Source organism: Saccopteryx leptura, chromosome 2 (assembly GCF_036850995.1).
Source record: "Saccopteryx leptura isolate mSacLep1 chromosome 2, mSacLep1_pri_phased_curated, whole genome shotgun sequence".
Classification (NCBI taxonomy): domain Eukaryota; kingdom Metazoa; phylum Chordata; class Mammalia; order Chiroptera; family Emballonuridae; genus Saccopteryx; species Saccopteryx leptura.
This window is the reverse complement of record NC_089504.1, coordinates 327,420,462-327,441,173: the sequence shown is the minus strand read 5'-3', so window position 1 is coordinate 327,441,173 and position 20,712 is coordinate 327,420,462. Positions and strand designations below refer to the sequence as shown.

Here is a 20,712-nt window from a genome sequence, read left to right as displayed (position 1 = left end):
TCTCATCCCCCTCCAAAAATCAGTAAGTAAAGTATCATATATTTTTTAAAATGTATGGTAATTCAAAATCTAAATTTCATGGATTCTTTCTGGGAATATTCAGTTGAAATCTAGGAAGGTAGAGCCTGGGACTTTATGTCTTTTTCTTGCATCCCAGAGGATTCTTCTTTTTTTTTTAAATTAAAAAATTATTATTTTAGAGAAAGAGAGAGAGAAACAATCAATTTGTTGCTGCACTTATCTATGCTGTCATTGGTTGATTCTTGTATGTGCCCTGATCGGGGATTGAACCTGTAACCTCGGTGTATTGGAATGAGGGTCTAACTACCTGTTCCAGAAGATTCTTTTCTTTTTAATTAATTTATTTATCTTAGAGGAAGGGAAGAGAAACATCAATCTTTTCCTGTATGTGCCCTGACTGGGAATTGAATCCGCAACTTTGGAGCATCAGGACGGTGCTCTGACCAACTGAGCGATCCAGCCAGGGCCAGAGGATTTGATTCATTTGAAAAAGTTTGAGATCCATAAGCCAAGAGCTCAGAGGTCATGGAGCAGGTTCATGAAAGTCAGAGGGATGCTGACTGTACCTCCATGTGATAAAGACCAGGGTGTGCAAGGTAGGCTGCTACTGTGGAGGGGTAAGCAAGGTCATTGGCATTTTGACAGCACTTAAAGTCTGTGGGTAAATAATGATTTAATTAGATGTCATGGGCCATTAATAGGCTTCTGTGGGCTGTCCCATCTACCTTACCAGCCTCATCTGGAGCTACTTTGTCTGTGACTCTCTGTTTTTAGTCTCTGGCCTCTTTCAGTCCCTGAAATAAGCTGTTCCTTTCTGCCTTCACTCATCGTGTCGCCATTGCCCAGAATGCTGAAACTCCTGTTTCAGTTCTCTGCTCAAAGGTCACTTCCTCCAGGGAAATCTTCCCCAAACTCCAGCTTAGGTCAGAACTCCGTCACATATTCTTATAGCTCCTATTCTCCTTTGGAGCATAGCTATTGGAATTAAATGATTAGAGAATGATTTAATGTTTTCTGTTTTGTTTTTGTGACAGAGGCAGAGAGACAGAGAGAGGGCAGATAGGGACAGACAGACAGGAAAGGAGAGAAAAATATCAATTCTTTGTTGCAGCACTTTAGTTGTTCATTGATTGCTTTCTCATATGTGCCTTGATTGGGGGGCTACAGCAGAGCGAGTAGCCAGCAACCCTGGGCTCAAGCCAGCGACCTTGGGCTCAAGCCAGCAACCATGGGGTCATGTCTGTGATCTTACGCTCAAGCCAGTGACCCTGCGCTCAAGCTGGTGAGCCCGCATGCAAGCCGGATGAGCCTGAGCTCAAGTTGGCGACCTCGGGGTTTTTAACCTGGGTCCTCTGTGTCCCACTCCGACGCTCTATCCATTGTGCCACCACCTGGTTAGGCATGTTTGGTTTGGTCACTGCTATATCCTTTATGCCTGGCATATAATAGGGACTTAAAATCAAGATTGTTCATGGAATGAATGAATGAACCTTAAAGAGGAAAAAGAGAAAGTCTGGCCTACAGAAGTGGAAGTGGGTGGTAGAGGTGAGGAATGTCATAGTAGTGTTACTAACTCCCTCCAGCTTAGCCTGGGGCTTTGGCCAAGCTTCAGGGAGTCACAAACAGTAGAAGAGCAACAGCTGGATGTAGCTACTCGGACTTGTCCAAAGCAGTGACACTCTTGGGCTGCCTACAGCCTTGCCCTCTGTATTAGAATGTAAGTCCCAGGCTCCCTGGAGATGTGTGACTTCTGTCTGCTGAGGCCACAGCTGTGGTCCCACTGAGCCCCAGGAATGGACTGCAGGCACAACAGGTCACCATGCGGTCATGTGTGTGGGCCACAACAAGGAAGAGTCTAAACTTTGTGGCTTTTCCAAACTGTACCCTTGAATTTGGACTGCCCAAATTAAGCTTCAATGTTTACTTTGAAACACAGGTACAGCCCATTCATTCAGTAAACATTTATTGACAGCCTGTGGGCCAGGTGCCATGTGGGTGTAGAGGAGAGCTTAGCTTATGTCCTCACCCACAAGCTAACACACTCATGGATGAGCACATTCCTCAAGAGCTACATAGAAAACAACATACTCTCATGCCTATTAAAAGGTTTATTCTTTATGCTCAGAAACAAAGAAGTGGCCTTGTCCCTGCAAAGGGTCTCAACTTGAAGGAATGGGAGGCAGATAGTGACCAGAGGGAGTGTTGGTATGAGGTTGAATGTGGCAGTTCTTTCTCCCCTCTTTTCCTACTATCACTTCTCTTTTCAGCGTCCCCCTCCAAAATATTTAGGTATGGACACAGCTTACCACCCATTGAGGGGTTGGGCAGCACAGCTGTCGTAAAAAAATTAATGCCCACGTTTAACAAGAGATGGGTCCAGTGCATATCTGGTGGGGATGGGAGAGGGAGGGTGGGAAGGAAGGGGTTGGTTGAGGAACCTGCTGGATGGAAGGGAAGGGAAGGGAAAAGAGGCTAGGACCCACCCTCCAATGACAGTGGGTGTCTTGGTCCTGCCCCTACCTCTCCCAACACCATCCACTCCCTTCTAGTCCCCTTTCCTAGCAGAACTGGTCGTCATAGTCCTCATCCTTCATCCCCTTCAGCCGAAGCCGGGCAAAGTCCTCAAATACGATGTCATCATCGGTGGCATAGCTTGGTGGTGGAAAGGAGGGGGTGAGGCGAGGGCTTCAGACCCTCATCTCAGCTTCCCACTCCCTTCCAGAGACCGAGGTGTTAGAGTGTAAATGGGATCAGAGATACTTGCAGCAAGGGACAGAGAAGGGGCCGTAATATGCGGCTCACAAGGCTATCATCTTGATTCATGCTTCAACCATCCCTCCCCCAAAAGAGAAAAGAAACGGGGGTAGAGGGGAGATTTGAACATGACAGGGATATTTCTCCAGAGTCAAAGGTAGGAAAGGAAGTGATGGGGCTCTTACTTGGTGTCAAATTCAATGAGGTTGGTGTCCACAGGGGCATCTGTTTCAGGAGCAGCTGAGGGGAAGGAAAGTAGGTGGGCGAGTGCTGGAACGACCAGCTTGTCTCCACTGGCCTGGCTTCAGGCCTCCCTTTGGTGGCTCAGGGAGGGTGGCATGCTTACCTGATTGGGGTCTGGGGAGGGTGATGTGGTCATGGGGCTTGGGGTGCATAAGAACAAAAGGCAGCTCCACTGAGACATCCCTGGGCACGGAGAGAGGCATGAAGAGGTGACGGCAGTGCAGAGCTGGAGGAAGCCACTGCAAGCTCCGCCCCAGGCTGCCCAACACTCACCCGCCGCGAGACACCACCAGCTTCACCTTGACCCTGTACGAAACCAGGATCCCCAGCACCTCCTTGTTGGCACCCTCTTTCACGCTGCAATTGGGGGGAGGAGCTGGATCGTGGCCCATCGCCCTACACCTTAGCCCACCCTTAGAGCTCCTGTCAGGACCCTGAGCAGGACCACAGACTCACACCAGCTCCCAGGGCTCCAGCAGCATCGGCAGTGCCGTAATAGTAAAGCACCCCACACCAATCCTCTGCACAGAACCCTCCGGTGGCTTCTCATCTCATTCGCAATCAACGCTGAAGCACTGGTGACCTAACAGCCCTGCACTGTCTTGCTCTCCATTAGCCCTCTGGCCCTACCTCCTGCTCTTGTCCTTGGAGTTCATTCTCACCATGCTGGCCTCTAGGCCTGCTCTGTGTGGTCAGGCAGCGTGTACCCTGTACAAAAGCACGAGCAGGGGTGAAGTTCAGCGCTTGCTTTGTGAAGCTCTGACGCCAGGGCTGCTCCTGCCCACAGGCACAATGGCACCACAGAGGCCACAGCAGCTCTGCTGGCCTTGAACTTCCTCAGATACACTGGCCTGGTTCACCTGTGGGTCTCTGTGTTCGCAGCTCTCTCTGCCTGGGAACACTCCCTGCATGTCCATCTTGCCTATTTCCTTTGTGTCCTTACTCAAAATTCACCTCTAGATTCTGTCTTTCCCTAACCACCCTGTTCCAAGTTAGCATGGCCTCCTCTCTCCTGACTTTCTCCCTCCTCTGCCTTGCTTTTTCTCCTTACCACTGGTTACTGAACATGCTGTATCTCTAATTTGTCTACCCTCCCTCCCTCCCCTAGAACGTAAGAGAGGTGTCTCTTCTGCTCACTGATTGAGCCTGGCACCTGGGACAGAATGTGGCCCGCAGCTGGTATCAAATGAATGTTGTCTCCTGGGTTGCAGAACTCCCCGCCCCATATTCAGCCCATCCTCACATGGTGCTGGAAGCCAGGTTGGTGTCCTCATGCTTGAGCTTCCCATCCAGGGCAAGACCCCGCTTCTCCCGGTTGTCACTGAGCAGTGGGGTTACAGTGTACACTTTGCAGAATGTGGAACTGGGCGATACCTGGTCACTGGAGTGGGTCACAAGAGAACAAGACTATTGGAGGGGCCAGGCTGGGCGAGGGGCAGCTCTTACCCCCATCACCAGCCCCTTCTCTCTTTGGGCACAGGTCATGAGAGTAGGTTTTGGTTTAATCTTGTTAAGAAAATTAACAGCTCAGAGCCACCTGACTGGAGGAAATGCCCTTAAAAGTGGAGATCATTTGGGAAGAATTCCACCCCCACCTCACATTCTCCCAAGCCTACTCTTCTCCCTTGAGGTTAGCACGCAGGGATGTTCTGATACTCACTCTTGTTCGATCTGAGCTACGGGACACTTGTACTGGGCGGTGCTGAAGAGGCAGATGTCGGCATACTGTCTCACTGTGGGGCGGGGCGGGGTCAAGCAGCTCTGCATGGGGCGAAGACTACCACCCCACTCCAGACCACGTGGCAGGGGACCCAGGCCCCAGGGTCACACCCCCCCACACACACCCTGGCCCTTCCTGTAGCAGTAAACACCTCCTTTGTATCTCATTCTGGGACAGCCTAAATTCTTTGAGCTCTGCTGGGTCTCCTGCACTGGGGTATGTCCTTGGGCTGAGATCATGCCAGAAGGCCATGTACAGCAACTCCCTCCCCCAACACCCCTTTCCAACCCCCACCTCCTACCAGAGACTTTGATCTTCTTGACAGTCTTGGTGGAGTTGTTGGTGACATGGACATTGACACTGAGGGGCTCCCCGTGGTAGTACAGCTTTTGAGGGGAGGAGAATCAAGTTAATTGGTTCTGTTTTCACTGGTCTCATTATCAGTATGCCCCCGATATAGACACATTGCTTGACCTCTTTCCTCTAAACACAAACCCACAGCAATTCTCTACAACTTGCTAAGGCAGCATCTTTTAAAAACAGCATCTTGACATGTGGCTTCACCCCTCCCCCCAGGGTCTGGCCTGCAGTGTAGCACCTGCACTGCACCCTCTCACTCCCCACCTCCTTGTCCAGGGAAGCCTCAAGGTGCAGGGACCGGTCAGACATGAGGAAGTGGCGTGTGGTTTCAGCTGAAGGCTGGGGACCGGGTTTCTCCGGGGCAAACTGCACCTTTCGGATCACCAGACGCACAGAGTTCCTGAGAGTGAGAGGGATCAGTCCTCAGACCCCTAAATACCCACTCCTACCTCCCACAGGGCTGGGGCTCCTGGGAGCTAGGATGGAATGGACAAACCACAGGGGAGGTGGCTTCTGTCACCTTTTGTGGCTTTTCTCTTCTAGTGATTTGGCACAAAAGGCTCGAATCTCAAAGTCTACGCCGCAGGCCTTGGGAGGGGAGAAAAGGTCAGGTCTTACACAAGGGCCCTGGCACTGCCAACACCACCACACTCCCTTCCTTCCCTTTTCCCTCAGTCTTGTGCAGGCACTCTTGCCCCATCCGGGTCTGAGCAGCATAGGGCCTGCCCCTCCTCCTCTCCCTGCTAAAGGCCTTGCACCTGGCAGAGGCTTCATCCTGGCTGTTCACGGTGAGCCCTTAGACCCAGGAATATGCATATGAGCAGTGACTATCCTAAACACACCCCACGGCCGTTGGGAACATTACCCTACCCTTCATTCCACCTGGCTTCTCAACAGCCCACCCCCATCTCATGTGACTGCTGGATGCTACTCCGCCCCATGAGGCCTCAAAACTGTTTCTCCAGTACCTACCTTCCCTGTGTCCTCTGGGCCTGGCTGCAGGGTGACGGAGCAGGGCAGATTCTGGGGAATCTGTGGCAGAGGAAAGGGGAGACCTCAGTTCCTCTGGAAGCCCGTAAGTCTTCCTCCCAATCTCAATTTAAGAGGCTGGAGAAGTCCTGGGGATGAGAAAGGAAAAAGGAAGGGGCCCCAGGAAGGAGGCAGAGGCAAGGGCTTCCTGAGTACAGGGTGACCCTGAAGGGAGAGGTAGGCCTAGGGTCCCTTCTTATGGTTTCCTCAAGATCTGCCCAAATCAGGTGCTTCACCCTCCCCCCCAACACAGTCCTAGACCCTTTGCCCTGCAGAAGGTAGGGGAGGGCATCCTCACTGTGAAAAAAAAGGGGTGGGCATGCTGGCCCAGCTTCCTCAGCAGCCGGTCCTGCAGGCGGGTGGGGGGCCGGGGCGGGTTGGGCATTGGGGGGAAGGCCTGGTAGGTGGCGATGAACAGGTCTTTGCGGAAGGACAAGCCCAGCACGTCCAGGTCTTCGCGGCCATAGCGGAAGGCGCAGGTGAGGGTCACAAACACTGGCAAGGGAGGGCAAGGTGGGGTGGTCAGGAGCTCCCCTTCTCCAGTGCCCCCAGTACCTAGTCGTAGCTGCTGCTTCTCAGCAGCATAAATTTTTTTTTTTTAATTTTTCAGAGACAGAACGAGAGTCAGAGAGAGGGATAGATAGGGACAGAAAGGAACGGACAGAGATGAGAAGCATCAATCATCAGTTTTTCATTGCAACACCTTAGTTGTTCATTGATTGCTTTCTCATATGTGCCTTGACCGTGGGCCTTCAGCAGACCGAGTAACCCCTTGCTCAAGCCAATGACCTTGGATCCAAGCTGGTGAAGTTTTTGCTCACACCAGATGAGCCTGCGCTCAAGCTGGTGACCTTGGGGTCTCGAACCTGGGTCTTCCGCATCCCAGTCCGACGCTCTATCCACTGTGCCACCTCCTGGTCAGGCCTCAGCAGCATAAAATTTGCCTGAATCCTATACCTGGCTTCCGCCTCAGCCTGTTATCGATCTGGGACCCCTCTCAGTCCCAGCCCATTTCACTTCCCCACCTCTCCTTGGACCCTGGGAGTTGGGGGCCAGTACCTTTGCGGTCCTTCAAGTAGTCAGGGTCCACAAGCACCACACCATCTAGGAAGATACACAATGAGCTCATTTCCTATCAGGGCCTCTCCTCTGTTTCTGGGCCCAGCAACTTCTCCTCTTGGGGCACAAGATGCCCCTTTCTGGACACACTTACCTACAGGATCCACTTTGTCCAGGTGATCGACAAAGTCACGCTTGCCCAAGTACACAGTGAGCTGAGGATGGAGAGGGATCGCGGGGAAGATTGGGTAGGAGAGTAGCAGGGCACGAGAGCCTCTGGTGGGCTGCCCTGCCCCTGGTCTTCCTAGGCTGGAAAGTCTGGAAGTTTCTCCTGGTGTCCTCCCAGTAAGGGTGGAAAGGGAAGGTGGTGGGCCTTCCTGGACTACTACCCAACTTTGAGGCTTTTTAGCTCCTCCCTAGTATCTTTTCACACCTCTGCACACCAATTGTGTTTGTGGGTTTGTGGGTCGCTGCCAGTTAGAGAAGGGCTCTGGGGTAAACAGGCTATAGCCTGGGCGCTATTAACTTCTCAGCCCCAGGCATCCTGGATTGGTTCCTGAGGGCTATAGGTAGGGGCAAGGACTTCTGGCTCCTCCTCCTTGGTCTTGCTGAGGGACCCAGACCTGTCCCCACTCAGCCCTGTGGCTGGCTCAGGCTGAGCAAGCAGTCTTTGTGGCAAGGGGCTTCTGGAGGGAAGGAAGTAGGCTCTTAGCTGTCACAGGAAGTGGGCAGCTAGGGGTTGGTGATTGTCTAAGGGCAGGCTGGGCCTTATAAGGGCCCAGGGAGGGTCAGGAAGAGAAGCACTGTGGGAGACTCACCTTGCAGTTAGGGCTCGACTTCTTGAAGACCCTAACAAAACAGAAAGGGAAACCCCACTGCCTTCCTCAGACTCAGCAGGGACCCCAGCACCAGGACCTTGTCCCTCCCCAGCCTGAGAAGCAGAGCTCACCCAGGGTTCCCATCTGGAGGCTTTGGGGCTTTGTCCAACCCTACCCCCTCCCACTTTTTCCCAAAAAGAAAGGTAATCACAGGTCCTTGATATTCCCAACTTGGCAGACCCCCAAAGCTGATTGTCATGGCAACCCCCCCTCCAACCTCACTAGTTCCCCATCTCCATGGCAATGGCCACTGGTTGCCATAGGAACCACCCTGGTTCTTCCCAGAGGACCTGTCCCAGGTGGACCTGAATGGGCAGGTTGCAGTGATGTCTGCGTAAGACCTAACCCTCTTTCCATCTTCTGTGGTCTCCAGCTCCAAAGACAGCTGGAGTACTGGAAAGACTAATGACCTCGGCCTTTGCCTCTAAAATGGTTTTTACTGTAGGCATTACCTAAGTGTGACCCTACTCCATTAACCATCAACTCTTCCCATCTCTGATCTCAGCAGCTTAAAAGCTTGTTTGTCTTTCAAGGTCCAGCTCAAATATCACCTCCTTTAAAAAGTGGATCAAGCCCAGACCCTGATCACTCCTTTTTTTGTGGTTCCCATTACACCTCATTTATGTTGTATTTGTGGTGTAATACCACGCAAGGGCAGTGAGCTGTGTCCTGTCTGCTGCACAAGATAGACTATGAACATCAGAGCCCTTATTCATTTAGTCATCCCCAGCACTATGCCAGCCAAACGACAACAACGATGAGGCTACCATTTACTGGGTGAATACTGTATACCCAACACTGTTTAGTGTTTCATGTGTGTTATCTATTTAATATTCTTAATAACCCAGTAATGGAGGTCCCAATATTCCTACTTTATTGGTGAGAAAACTGAGGCACAGGAGAGTTTAAGTATCTTGCCTAAGGTCACAGTGTAAATGGTAGACAAACACAGGCACCTGGCTCTCAGTCCATAATTAGTCACTAAACTATTATACTACCTGCCTCTGTAATTGGCATTAAGTTTGTGTATTGAAAGGGATTCAGTTCCTAATTGCTGAAACAATTTAAGCCTGGACTCCACATACTGCTGGAAGAGTGGGAAATTATCTGGCAACTCCAATGCTCTGGCTACCTGTGGGCTTGTTCTTTTCTGCACCACCTTACAATCCATTCCCAATCCACTCAGCCGCAGCAGTGATCTCTGGGAAGGGTCCTCAGATAGTAGAAACTGAAATCCTGCCAACTTCACCATCCTTCCTCCAACCCTACCACCTGTTTCTGCTATAACAACTTCATTTGGCCCTTCTTCCCAGAAGGCCAAACTATCCAATCCATAAGGCAAAGGTTATGGAGGTCCCTGGGTATTACCATCCAATAAAGAAGAGTAAACATTGATGTGATGGCAGCTAGAATAAGCACCCCACCTCTTGTCCCAAATTGGAGGCTGATTGCTATGGCATCATCAGCTCTCCCTCCCTTTGCTTCTGGCTGTCCTCTTTGTCCCAGTGTTTTTTCCTTTTAGGAGCCCTGGCAAAGGGCTGCGACATCCACATTCAGTTGGCCAATTGCAGTGCTGCTTTGTGGTAATTGCCCTGGAGCAGCTGCAGGGCACCTGCCCTCTGGATCTTAACCCAGCCAACCTCCTGCCAGGCTAGGGAGAAACAGCATGTGTATATCAAGGCTGCCCAAGAAGCGGGTGTGAGGGTGACAGGGGAGTAGAGGCACAGAAGCAGATGACCCCTCACACTTCCTGCTATTCTCTTGATTTCCTGTGGCCCAGGATTTGATAGGGGTGAGGGGTAGAATTGAGCCAAGTTAGCGATCCCCCTTTGGTCCATCCTTCCCCCTCCCTGAACCACATAACGGAAATCAGGGGGCCTCCCTCAAGTCAGTGACTTCTCCTTTCTCTGGGCTGTTTAATCCCAAATCCAGGGCACCAATCTTTCCTATGATCATCTCTCTTTAATACTGGTTGACTTGGTGCTCAGAAACCTAGATTCCCCTACTCTATGGGTGGTGAGTGGTGGAGCTGAAACGATGTTTTGCAGAACAAGTGGCAGCTAGGGACCAGGCCCCCATTCATGATCCCCTCTGGATAAAGGCATAGAGCCTCAATCTTTTTCTCTTTGCTGCTGCTCCCCAGGGACTTAGGCATTCACCCACTGCCCTCTTCGGGGTGTTGGGTCACAACAGGAAGTGGATTTTGCTAGACTAAAAAAGAGAACTCAGGGTGCCAGTGTAAGGAAGGAGCCTCGACTGCATATAAAACATCCGGGGAGTGGATGGCGTGCCCTGGGCAGATACCCCCTCCCTTCATCCGCGGGAACAGGGGTAAGGCCCAGATTCGGGGAGGTTCGCCACGCACTCTGTTCCTTCAAGATGAGGCTGTTGCTCCTAGCAACACCAGGGAAGGCAGAAGTTTGGAAGTGGAGCTGCCCGGCCCTCGGGACAGGTGGGGGTTAGCCCCACTGCCTGTGGGGCATTGAACAAGAGGCTTTTAGTGGCTAAGCACGAATCTATGGGAGACCCCCCTTCCGGCATCCAGCCTGCCCATACCAAACCCCTTGGGACTGGCCACCTGTTCTTCCTTCCTTCGCCCCTGCATCGCAGCCTGCACGCGAGAACCCAATCGTCCTGCCCCCACATCCTTGCGTGAACCCATGTTTCCAGACCCCCTTCAGCACTCGCTTTCAGCAGAGACCCTGCATGCATCCCCCTCATTATTCTCGAGGACCTAGGCGTCTGGCCCCAGATGGTTGCCCCCCAGGGACCCAGGCGTCCGGCTCCCGATTCTCTCCCCAGTGTCCTTGTCTGGAAAGCGTCCTGGAACCCGCCCGGAGCCACCGCCCACGTCCCGCCGTGTGGCCCCACCTCTTTACCTGGTCCCGGGTTTCTCCCCCATGGTGCGCGCGCCCGCCGCCCGCCCGGTTCACGGATCACTCGCAGCCTCCCAGCCCGCTGCCAGGTCCCTGCTCCTCCCCACGCCACTGCGCACGCGCGCCCTCGGCTCCGTCTCCTCTTCCCCCACCCCTGCAGGTCCCCCTCCCATTCCCGCCCCCCTCCGGGATCCTGGGGAAGCGGGGCCAGATGCGTCAGCCCCGATCGCGCGCGCCGCGGTGCAGCCCGCCTTCTCCTCACAGACTTTCCAGTGATTGGTTCCGCCCCCGCTCCCCCGCCCTCCGCGTCCCACCCCTCCCGGGGATCCCTCCCAATTTCCAGCTTTTCCCGCCCATCTCTCCGCCCCTCCTCATCTCCCGGTTTAGGAACTGCTTGGGCCCTCTTAAATGAAGGCGCCCGCCTTCCGGGAGATGGGAGCCCTCTGATTGGCTCCCTGTATCCAGACCCTGCAGGGGTCCCCTCCCCTTTGTTTGCTTTCTCAGTGGAGGTGGAGGCGGTGGGGGTGTTGGGGATGGTGGGTAGGTGGAGGTGATGGGGGCTGTAGAAGAGCTCGAGCGCAGTCTGGGTAGGAGGACGAGGGGATGCCCACGTGGGCGCGCGGTTCCAGTTGAGGGATGCTTGCTTTGGTGAGCACCGCTCACCCGCTCACCCCAGTGCTTGCAGCTTTCTTTGGCCAGCCCTCCCACTTATTTATTATGGTGTGTCAGCTCCCCCTGGTGTCTGTCTTTCATCTTTATAGGGTTACTTTATCTAATATCTCTGACTACTCATCTCCATCCTCTCATTGCAGCTAACATTCATCCATCTATCCATGCCTATTTTTGTGCTAGTCACTATGCTAGGGCTATGGGGACATAGACATGAATTAACATGTCCCCTGCCTTCCTAGTATACTTGAGGAGACACATAAATAAATAGGTATGATCCCCGGAATGTTATAATAGAGGTATGACTCAGAAGACAAAAAAAAAAAACACTGTGTTTTGCTGAGGTGGAGGTGGAGGAAGTGCACACTATTCAGAGGAAGGGACATTTGAGGACAATCTTTCTGTATGGTGGGCAGAAATTGAGAAAGGGTATTCTAAAGAGAAAGGCAAGGCCCATCCTGTTCTGAAATGTTTATGGGGTAAGACAGAGGGAGAGAGAAGGCTGAGGAGAAAGACTAGGACAGAGTGTGAAGGATTTTGTATAGCAGGTAGAGGAATGTGACTGAGGACCTTCTCTGGAGAAGGACACATGGATCCAGCACTGTTTTTTAAGCAAAGAAGTGGTATGGTGAGATTTTTTTTTTTTTTTTTTTTTTTTTTACATTTCTCTTTTAGGAAGATAATTCTAGGCAATGTGGAGGGTGGAGGGAGTGGGGCAAGGCTGTTGTAGATGAAAACTAGTCAAAGGGAGATGATGAACCATAGAGTGGAAGGAAGAAGAGGGGCCAGGCTGGACAGTCATTTCTAGAACAAAATTGACTGGATTTGGGGAGGATGATGGATGACTGACATTTCAGATTTAAGGAACTTCAGTATTTCTTCTTTTTCCAGACTCCCCAGATCTTCCCCAAATGAACCAACTTAACATTCCCCCTCCACTTTTATATGTAACAAAAGGTAATAAGCACATAAGACAGTTTTCTGAAGTTGTCATTAAGGTTCAAACACAGACCTTGACCACAGCTGTCACCTCCCCACCCTTCAGTTTGTTTGTTTTTTCTTCAGTGAGAGGAGGGGAGGCAGAGAGACAGACTCCTGCATTTGCCCTGCCAGGGATCCACCCAGCAAGCTCACTAGGGGACAATGCTCTGCCCATCTGGGGCATTGCTACTGAGCTCTTCCTAGCACCTGAGGTGAAGGCCATGGAACCATCCTCAGCTCCCGGGGCCAACTTGCTCCAATCAAGCCATGGTTGCAAGAGAGGAAGAGAGAGAGAAAGAAAGGAGAGAGAGAGAGAAGCGAGAGGGGGAGGGGTAGAGAAGCAGATGGTCACTTCTCCTGTATGCCTTGACTGGGAATTGAACCCAGGACTTCCACATGCAGTGCTGACACTCTACCACTGAGCCAACCGGCCAGGGCCTGCACCCTGCAGTTTTATCACCACTTCTTTCACCTATTCACCTCTTTCAAGATTTAAACATTTCTTTTAGTTCCAACACTTACTTTTGTCAAAGGGTCATGACCAGAAGGTAATGAGATCTTTATTGTGACATATCTAAAGTGCTTTTCTAACTGAAAGGTAAGTGGTCTCCATGGAATAAGAACTTTTGTGTTAAAAGATCCTAGTAGATCCTTTTAGAAAGATATCAAAGGCCAGAAAGAATGGAAGAGATAACTCCTAGGTCAGAAAATCCATTGCTTATAAAGATGGAATTTCTCTGAAAATTGTGTGTGTGTGTGTGTGTGTGTGTGTGTGTGTGTGTGTGTGTGTGTATTTTAGTGAGAGTAGAGGAGATAAAGAGACAGACTCCCGCATGTTCCCTGACCGGGATCCACCCAGCAACCCTTGTCTGGGGCTGATGCTCTGCACATATGGGCCACTGGCAACCGAGCTATTTTTAGTGCCTGAGGCAGAGGTTCCACAGAGCCATCCTCAGCTCCCAGGCTGACGTTTTTGAATCAATCGAGCCATGGCTGAGGGAAGAGGGGAGGGGGAAAGGGTGGAGAAGCAGATGGTTGCCTCTCCTGTTTGCCCTGACCAGAAATTGAACCCAGGACTTCCACATGCAGGTTGATACTCTACTGCTGAGCCAACCAGCCAGGGTCTTTTTTTTGTTCTTAAGTGAGAGAGAGACAGGCAGACAGGGACAGACAAACAGGAAGGGAGAGAGATGAGAAGCATCAACTCATAGTTATGGCACCTTAGTTGTAAATTGATTGCTTTCTCATATGTGCCTTGACCAGGGGGTTCCACCTGAGCCAAGTGACCTCTGGCTCAAACCAGTGACCTAGGGCTTCAAGCCAGCCATCTTTGGCTCAGGCCAGCAACCATGGGGTCATGTCTATGATCCCAAGCTCAAACCTGCAAACCCTCACTCAAGCTGGGGAGCCCACACTCAAGCCAGATGAGTCTGCACTCAAGCTGGCCACCTTGGGGTTTCAATCTTGAGTCCTCAGCATCCCAGGCCAATGCTCTATTCACTTCACCACTGCCTGGTCAGGCATGAAAATTGTGTATAAATTTAACACCACATCAAAATAACATTTTGTGTACAAAGATAATCTAATAATTTGAATCTAAGAAAAGTCAAATCCAAGGGTCATCATTTTTCTTCTTACTGCCCTCTATATAATCCTTCTTTAAGTCCTGTCATTCAGCCTCCAAAATACATTAACCCATTAGGTTATTTTTTCTCTATTTCTCCATCTTCAGTTCCTCTCTGGTTCCAGTCACCATTCTCTGTTACCTGGCTTGTTATGATAATCCCTTACAATGGCTTCTTTATTGTTCTCCTTTCTTCCCTTTTGGCCTTCTAAGTCCCTTCTTCACTCAGCAACTAGAGTGGTCTTTTCAAATATAAGTTCTTGTCTCTCCTTGCTTAAAGCCCTTCAGTGGCTTCCAAATATGTAAATGAAATCCCATCTTTTCACCTCAGCCTACTAGAATCCATGAGATTTGATCCTTATTCACTTCTCTAATCTTAACACATACCGTGTATATCAACTATTCTTCTTCTCTTTCTCTATCCTTGGGCCAAACTAGCCCTCTTTCTACCCACCAGCAAGACCATTTCCACCTCAGAGGCTTTGCACATGCTGCTGCTTTTTAGAGAAACTTTTCTTTGATTCTGTACGAATGACAACATCTTGCCATCCTCAGAGAGGGCTTTCTTTCTAAGAAGTCCCACTCCAATCACGCCACCCTGTAGCACATTACCATGCTTATTTTTTTTTTAAATAACTCACAGCACTATCCAAAATGTATTTATTTTCTCATTTATTGACTATCTCATGACTAGAAGGGTCTTGCCTTTTTCACTACTTAAAACAAAATTTCTTTGAATTTATTTTTTAGAGAGGGCAAGAGAAGCATTGATTTGTTGTTCCACTTATTTATGCATTCATTGGTTAATTCTTGTATGTGCCCTGACTGGGGCTCCAACTGCTATATTGGCGTACAGGGATGATGCTCTAACTAACTGAGGTACTCTGCCAGGGGATTCTTCATTATTATTTTTTAAATATTTTTAAGCCTGACCAGGCAGTGGCGCAGTGGATACAGCGTCGGACTGGGACGCGGAGGACCCAGGTTCAAAACCCAGAGGTTGCCGGCTTGAGTGCGGACTCATCCGGCTTGAGTGTGGACTCACCAGCTTGAGTGCGGGGTCGCTGGCTTGAGCATGGGATCATAGACATGACCCTATGGTCGCTGGCTTGAGCCCAAGGTCGCTGCCTTGAGCAAGGGGTCACTCTGCTGTAGGTCCCTTTCTACCCACTCCCTCAAGGCACATATGAGAAAGCAATCAATGAGCAACAAAGATGCCGCAACGAAGAATTGATGCTTCTCATCTCTCCCCTTTACTGTTTGTCCCTCTCTTCGTAAAAAAAAAAAAAAAAAAAAAAAAAAAAATTGTAAGACTTTATTCATTTTAGAGAGAGAAAAAGAGAGAAGGGGTGAGAAGCAGAAAGCATCAGCTCCCATATGTGCCTTGACCAGGCAAGCCCAGGGTTTTAAACCTGCAACCTCAGAATTTCAGGTCAACGCTTTATCCACTGTGTCACCACAGGTCAGGCTTATTCTCATTACTTAGAATGATGTCTGGCACCTTGAAAGGCGCTCAAGAAATATTTGTTGAGTGAATAAATAAACGTGTTGGATGAAAGAGAATACCTATTTTTAATTTTGACAGGAACTGGCAAAATAACATCTAGAAGAGTTGCATCAATTTACTTTCCTGCCAACCATGTAGAATAACTGTTCTATGCCTTATACATCACCCCAATACTAGATTTATCTTTTTAAATTTGCAAGGAGCATGTTGTCAGTTCTGTAGTTGTAAATGTAGTTTAAAATGTCTATGATTCCAAACAAGGGACTAATTCCTTAGATATCAGTGCTGTCTAGAGCGAAAGTGTCTCAAGTATCTGTTACTTAACCGACACCTTTCAAACTCGGGCACCTTTTGTCCTGACCATGTGTTCTTTGAGCGCCACTGCACTGCCCCCTGCCGGACCACACGCCAGCCTTCACGTCCTAGGAACTAACTAAACAACCGCGTCCCCCAACCCAGGCTCTCCACCCGGCGCTAGCTCCCGTCCTGCACATGCTCCCTCTCAGAGCTCGGAGACTAACCTCCGTTCACCCCAGTGCGCAGGACCACAGACCCTTTCTTACTCCCCTCCCCACGAGGCGTCTGTCGCGTTATGTTTGCGTCATCGCGCCACGCCACCATTAGAGCCCGAGTGAAGATGGCCGCAGCGGTTCTCAGCGGGGCCTCTGCAGGCTCTGCGGCTGGGGTTTCCGGCGGGACCGGGGGTCTTTCAGCTGTGGGTTCGGGCCCGCGTCTCCGTATGCTGCTGCTGGAAAGCGTGTCCGGATTGCTGCAGCCGCGAGCTGGGTCCACCGTTGCTCCAGTGCATCCACCGGTTCGTTCGGCCCCACATTTGCCCGGGCTCGTGCGCCTATTGCGGCTGCATGGGACGGTGGGCGGGGCCCAGGTGAGTCAGTGTCCCGCGTACCCGCGGCCTTGTAGGAATGATGGCGCAGCAAGTATGCCCTGGGTTCACGTTGAACTGTAGCTGTAATAGGGAGTTGAGGTGAAGGAAAGGAGAGCTGGGGGCAGAAGACGAATCTGGGTATCAGCCTAGACGAAATTCAAGCATTTCTCCTTTGTCAGCCATGGGTAGAAACTGGGAAAAATATGGACCTCATTTCTCTGTTGCTAGGCTATTGGTAGTCACACACGAATGGATTCTATTCCAGGCCCCCCTCACACACTAGATCTATGATCTTTAGCATCTTTTTTCTCTGGCAGAATCTTGTGTTTGGGATTATTTCCTACTGAGTATATGGACTTATTGAATATTTACTGAGTCCATATTGAGGGTCAAGTATTGGACGCTTAAGTTAGTTGTATATGTGATGGTGATGAACAAAATGTTATAAAGCACTATGAACACTAGTGGAGAATTAGGTTAGAGGTACTGGAGTTTCAGCTGAGACAGCCAAGGACGAGTAGGGGTTGGGTAGGGAAAGAATGGGAAAGGTGGTTCATTCACTGGGAAGGTCATGTGGGAAGGCCCTATGGTAAGAAGGAACAGAAAAGAAAGGCATTGTGCCTGGGACCCAGGTGGAGGGGAAGAGAGTGGGCTCTATGAGGCTAGTGACATGGGTAAGTAGTGGACAGGTCATGCAGAGCTTTTTAGACTGGCTTAGAATGGTTCTTTGGATTATACTAAGAGCAGAACCTAATATTCTTTCAATTTTGCAAGCTAGGATCCTGAATGTCATCCATCCTAAACACTTCTCTTTTTGCTAACACACCTCCATATGCACTCTATCAGGTCCTGTTGATTTAATTCTCTGAGTAGTTTTTAGATCCTGCCTCCCCTTTCCCTATCTTTGTCATTCCCCATTCATAACGCGAACCCCCGTTTTGCCCAGGCGAAGCACTGATTCTAAGAAGACATAACATGTTTAACCTATGCCTTTAATATCTCTTGCACTCCATCCTTTCCCCCAATCCTCTTCCAGATTCTACCTGTGCTTCTGGACCAATGTGCATGAGGTCTTTCTTATTGAGCCTTTGTTACTGGGACCTTCTCAGCTCTGTGCTGCCTTCTAGGAAGAGGGTGGTCACAACCTGCTGGGTGATTCAGTTAGCTCCAAATTTATGAGGGATAACCTCATTTTTTACTCATATTAACATTACTCATTGTTGAGGGTGACAAAATCATGTCTCTTCTATCTCAGCCCAGTTTCAGAAGCAGGAACTGATTATATATTTTCCTTCTAAATCCTCCTTTGATTCACGTGGTTCCTAAGTATTTCTGAAATACCTATTCTGCTACAAATGTGTGATTTCTTTAATCTTTTTCAAGTTTTCCCTTTCTTCCTGAAGGTGAGCTACATGAACTTAATGTCTTGTTTATTTTCTCTTAAGTGTCTAAAGTCTAGTAGATATTTGAGGAAAGAAGCTAAGGGTGAAACTAGAATCCTCCCTTTAATATTCCCTGTACCACATTTTTTTTATTAAAGATTTTATTTACTGATTTTGGAGAGGAGAGAGAGACGGGGGGAGAGGAGCAAGAAGCATCAACTCGTAGTAGTTGCTTGTTGTATGTGCCTTTTTTTTCTTTTTAGCGAAGGGGAGAGAGACAGACAAAGAGGGGGACAGACAGTAAGGGAGAGAGATGAGAAGCATCAAGTCCTACTTGTGGCACTTTAGCTGTTCTTTGATTGCTTCTCATATGTGCCTTGACTGGGTGTGGGGGGGATATCCCGGCTCCAGCCAAGCAAGCGATGCATTGCTCAATGCCTGCAACCCTGCGCTCGAGCTGGTGAGCCCGTGCTCAAGCGGGCAACCTTGGGGTTTTGAATCTGGGTCCTCAGTGTCCCAGGTTGACGCTCTGTCCACTGTGCCACCGCCTGGTCAGGCTTGTCATATGTGCCTTGACCAGACAAGCCCAGGATTTCAAACAGGTGACCTCAGCATTCCTGATTGATGCTTTATCTACTCTGCCACCACAGGTCAGGCCCTGTACCACATTTTTGGTTATATCCTGCCTTGAATTATTTTTCTACTTTTGTTTCTGGAGTTGGATTTTCAGCATGTGGAACTGTATGGTTTCCTTTGCTTCCCCATAGATTTTCATTCGGTAAACATTTATTAGTATCTGTAATGTGTTAGCTACTATTGCTCATTTCTAGGTAGATAAATAAGACAAATCCCTTAGAGAGTTTCTAGTCTAGTGGAGATGAGTAATGAAGGTAAGTAAATAGTCTTGGAGCTTCAGAGAAAAAGAGATCCATTGATTGGTCTATCCATCTAGGCTTAATCACCAACATTGCTTTCCCATAGGTACTGTAAAGTCAGTTCTAAAATACAACTACCTTAGTACAGCTCACAATTTCTGGCTTGGATTATAGCAACAGCCTCCTAACTGGTTTTTCTTCCTTCACTCTTGCTCTTTTTAATCCATTTCCCACATAGCGACTGGAGTGAAGTTTTGGAAGGAAAATCCTGATCATATTTGTTGCCTTTTTAAATCCTTCAGTACCTGGGCTTTCTTGCCTTCGGCTTTTACATTCACTGTTTTCTGCTTGGAATCTCTCCCTGTGCTGCTTCCCTTCCCAGATCTTTTCAGTTCTCTGCTTATTTGTCACTGCCTTTGGGAACCCTTCACAAACCAGCTATGGGCAGCTATCCTTTACCACACCATATTGAAATGACCTATTTATTTATTTCACATATACATACAGCCTCTCTCCACACCCATACAACTTGGTTTTGATTTGTTTTTTTTGTGTGTAATTAAACAACTTACGGAAAATTTCAGATTATAGAAAAGTAGAGAAAGTAGTATTTTGAAACAGTCTTGCTCTGTCTATGCTGTCCCCGTTACCTAAATTTAATAATGAACATTTTACCAATGAAATTTCCACCATCCAACTCTGCCTTTTCTTTTCCACCTGGAGTGTTTAAAGCAAATCTCAGATCATGTGCTTTGAGGGACTGAGTGTCTTGTTTTGCCTTGTATTCCTATGGCTTTGTACTGCCCGTTCCCTAGTCAGTAGCCAGTGATCTTAAAAAAATCAGTAAGATTGCAGTATTCTGCTTAAAACCCTATAGTAACTTAATCACTGAACAAGGCCCTAGGGCAGGGGTCCCCAAACTTTTTACACAGGGGGCCAGTTCACTGTCCCTCAGACCATTGGAGGGCCGGACTAAAAAAAAAAAAACTATGAACAAATCACTATGCACACTGCACATATCTTATTTTAAAGTAAAAAAACAAAATGGGAACAAATATAATATTTAAAATAAAGAACAAGTAAATTTAAATCAACAAACTGACCAGTATTTCAATGGGAACTATGCTCCTCTCACTGACCACCAATGAAAGAGGTGCCCTTTCCAGAAGTGTGCCGGGGGCCGGATAAATGGCCTCAGGGGGCCGCATGTGGCCCGCGGGGCCGTAGTTTGGGGACCCCTGCCCTAGGGCCTACATAATGCTGACTTCATCTCACATGACTCCCTGCCTATCTTAACTGATCTCCAGCTACCTAAGCTAATCTCTTTTCTGGAGTATGCTGAGACTGCTGGAAACTCATGGGAAGGTGAGCTACTCATTTAGGGTTCAACTTACCTGTCACTATTTCAGAGGAATCTGTCCTGACCACCCTTTAAAATAAAGCAGTATTTCCTGTTCACTTTCTTTTTCATATTATCCTATTTTGTTTCTTTCTTAGCAGTTATCACTATTTGAAAGAAATTAACTAATTTATTATCTTTCATGTTCTCTTTTATGCTGTTTAAATTTTATTGTAATCACTTCCTTGTTTCTTTCCCTTCATTGAGCTTGCCTGGCAGTATTCTCTCTTTGTTAAATCTGTTTATTCTTGCTGTCACCTTCACTGCTCAGTATAGCTGAAGAAAAAAACATGTATCTTTGCTGACTAGTCTTACTTTAAATTTGTGGCCATAATCATCCCACACTGTTGCCTAGCAATCCTGTTACATTTGCCTAGTAATTCTGTTACATTTCCACCTTCCTAGACAACCTCTGGTTACTTCTCTCCATTTTAACTCATAGCTGAGAA

General features: G+C 49.0%; 2 protein-coding genes across 3 annotated transcripts in view; one reads left to right on the top strand and one right to left on the bottom strand.

Annotated features, from left to right (window-relative positions):
• Positions 1-2,114: 2,114 nt before the first annotated feature.
• ARRB2 (arrestin beta 2) lies at positions 2,115-11,078 on the bottom strand. 2 transcript variants are annotated; one of them, XM_066363293.1, is made up of 15 exons: positions 10,944-11,078; positions 8,005-8,035; positions 7,341-7,401; positions 7,187-7,231; positions 6,426-6,622; positions 6,071-6,130; positions 5,619-5,686; positions 5,363-5,498; positions 5,040-5,124; positions 4,679-4,751; positions 4,262-4,399; positions 3,292-3,375; positions 3,122-3,201; positions 2,961-3,045; positions 2,115-2,673 (listed from the first exon to the last, which is right to left on the bottom strand). In XM_066363293.1, the coding sequence occupies exons 1-15, from the start codon at positions 10,964-10,966 to the stop codon at positions 2,580-2,582; spliced, it is 1,260 nt and encodes a 419-aa protein (XP_066219390.1). In that variant the 5' UTR covers positions 10,967-11,078; the 3' UTR covers positions 2,115-2,579. The 2 variants fall into 2 exon arrangements, with proteins under 2 accessions (XP_066219390.1, XP_066219391.1); XM_066363294.1 differs by having other exon boundaries at positions 2,961-3,015.
• Positions 11,079-16,326: 5,248 nt separating this feature from the next.
• Positions 16,327-20,712, top strand: part of PELP1 (proline, glutamate and leucine rich protein 1) — a 31,632-nt gene continuing 27,246 nt past the window's right edge. The window contains exon 1 of the mRNA XM_066363292.1: positions 16,327-16,607. Coding sequence (XP_066219389.1) covers positions 16,359-16,607 — 249 coding nt within the window. The 5' untranslated portion in view covers positions 16,327-16,358. The remainder of the gene's footprint in view (positions 16,608-20,712) is intronic.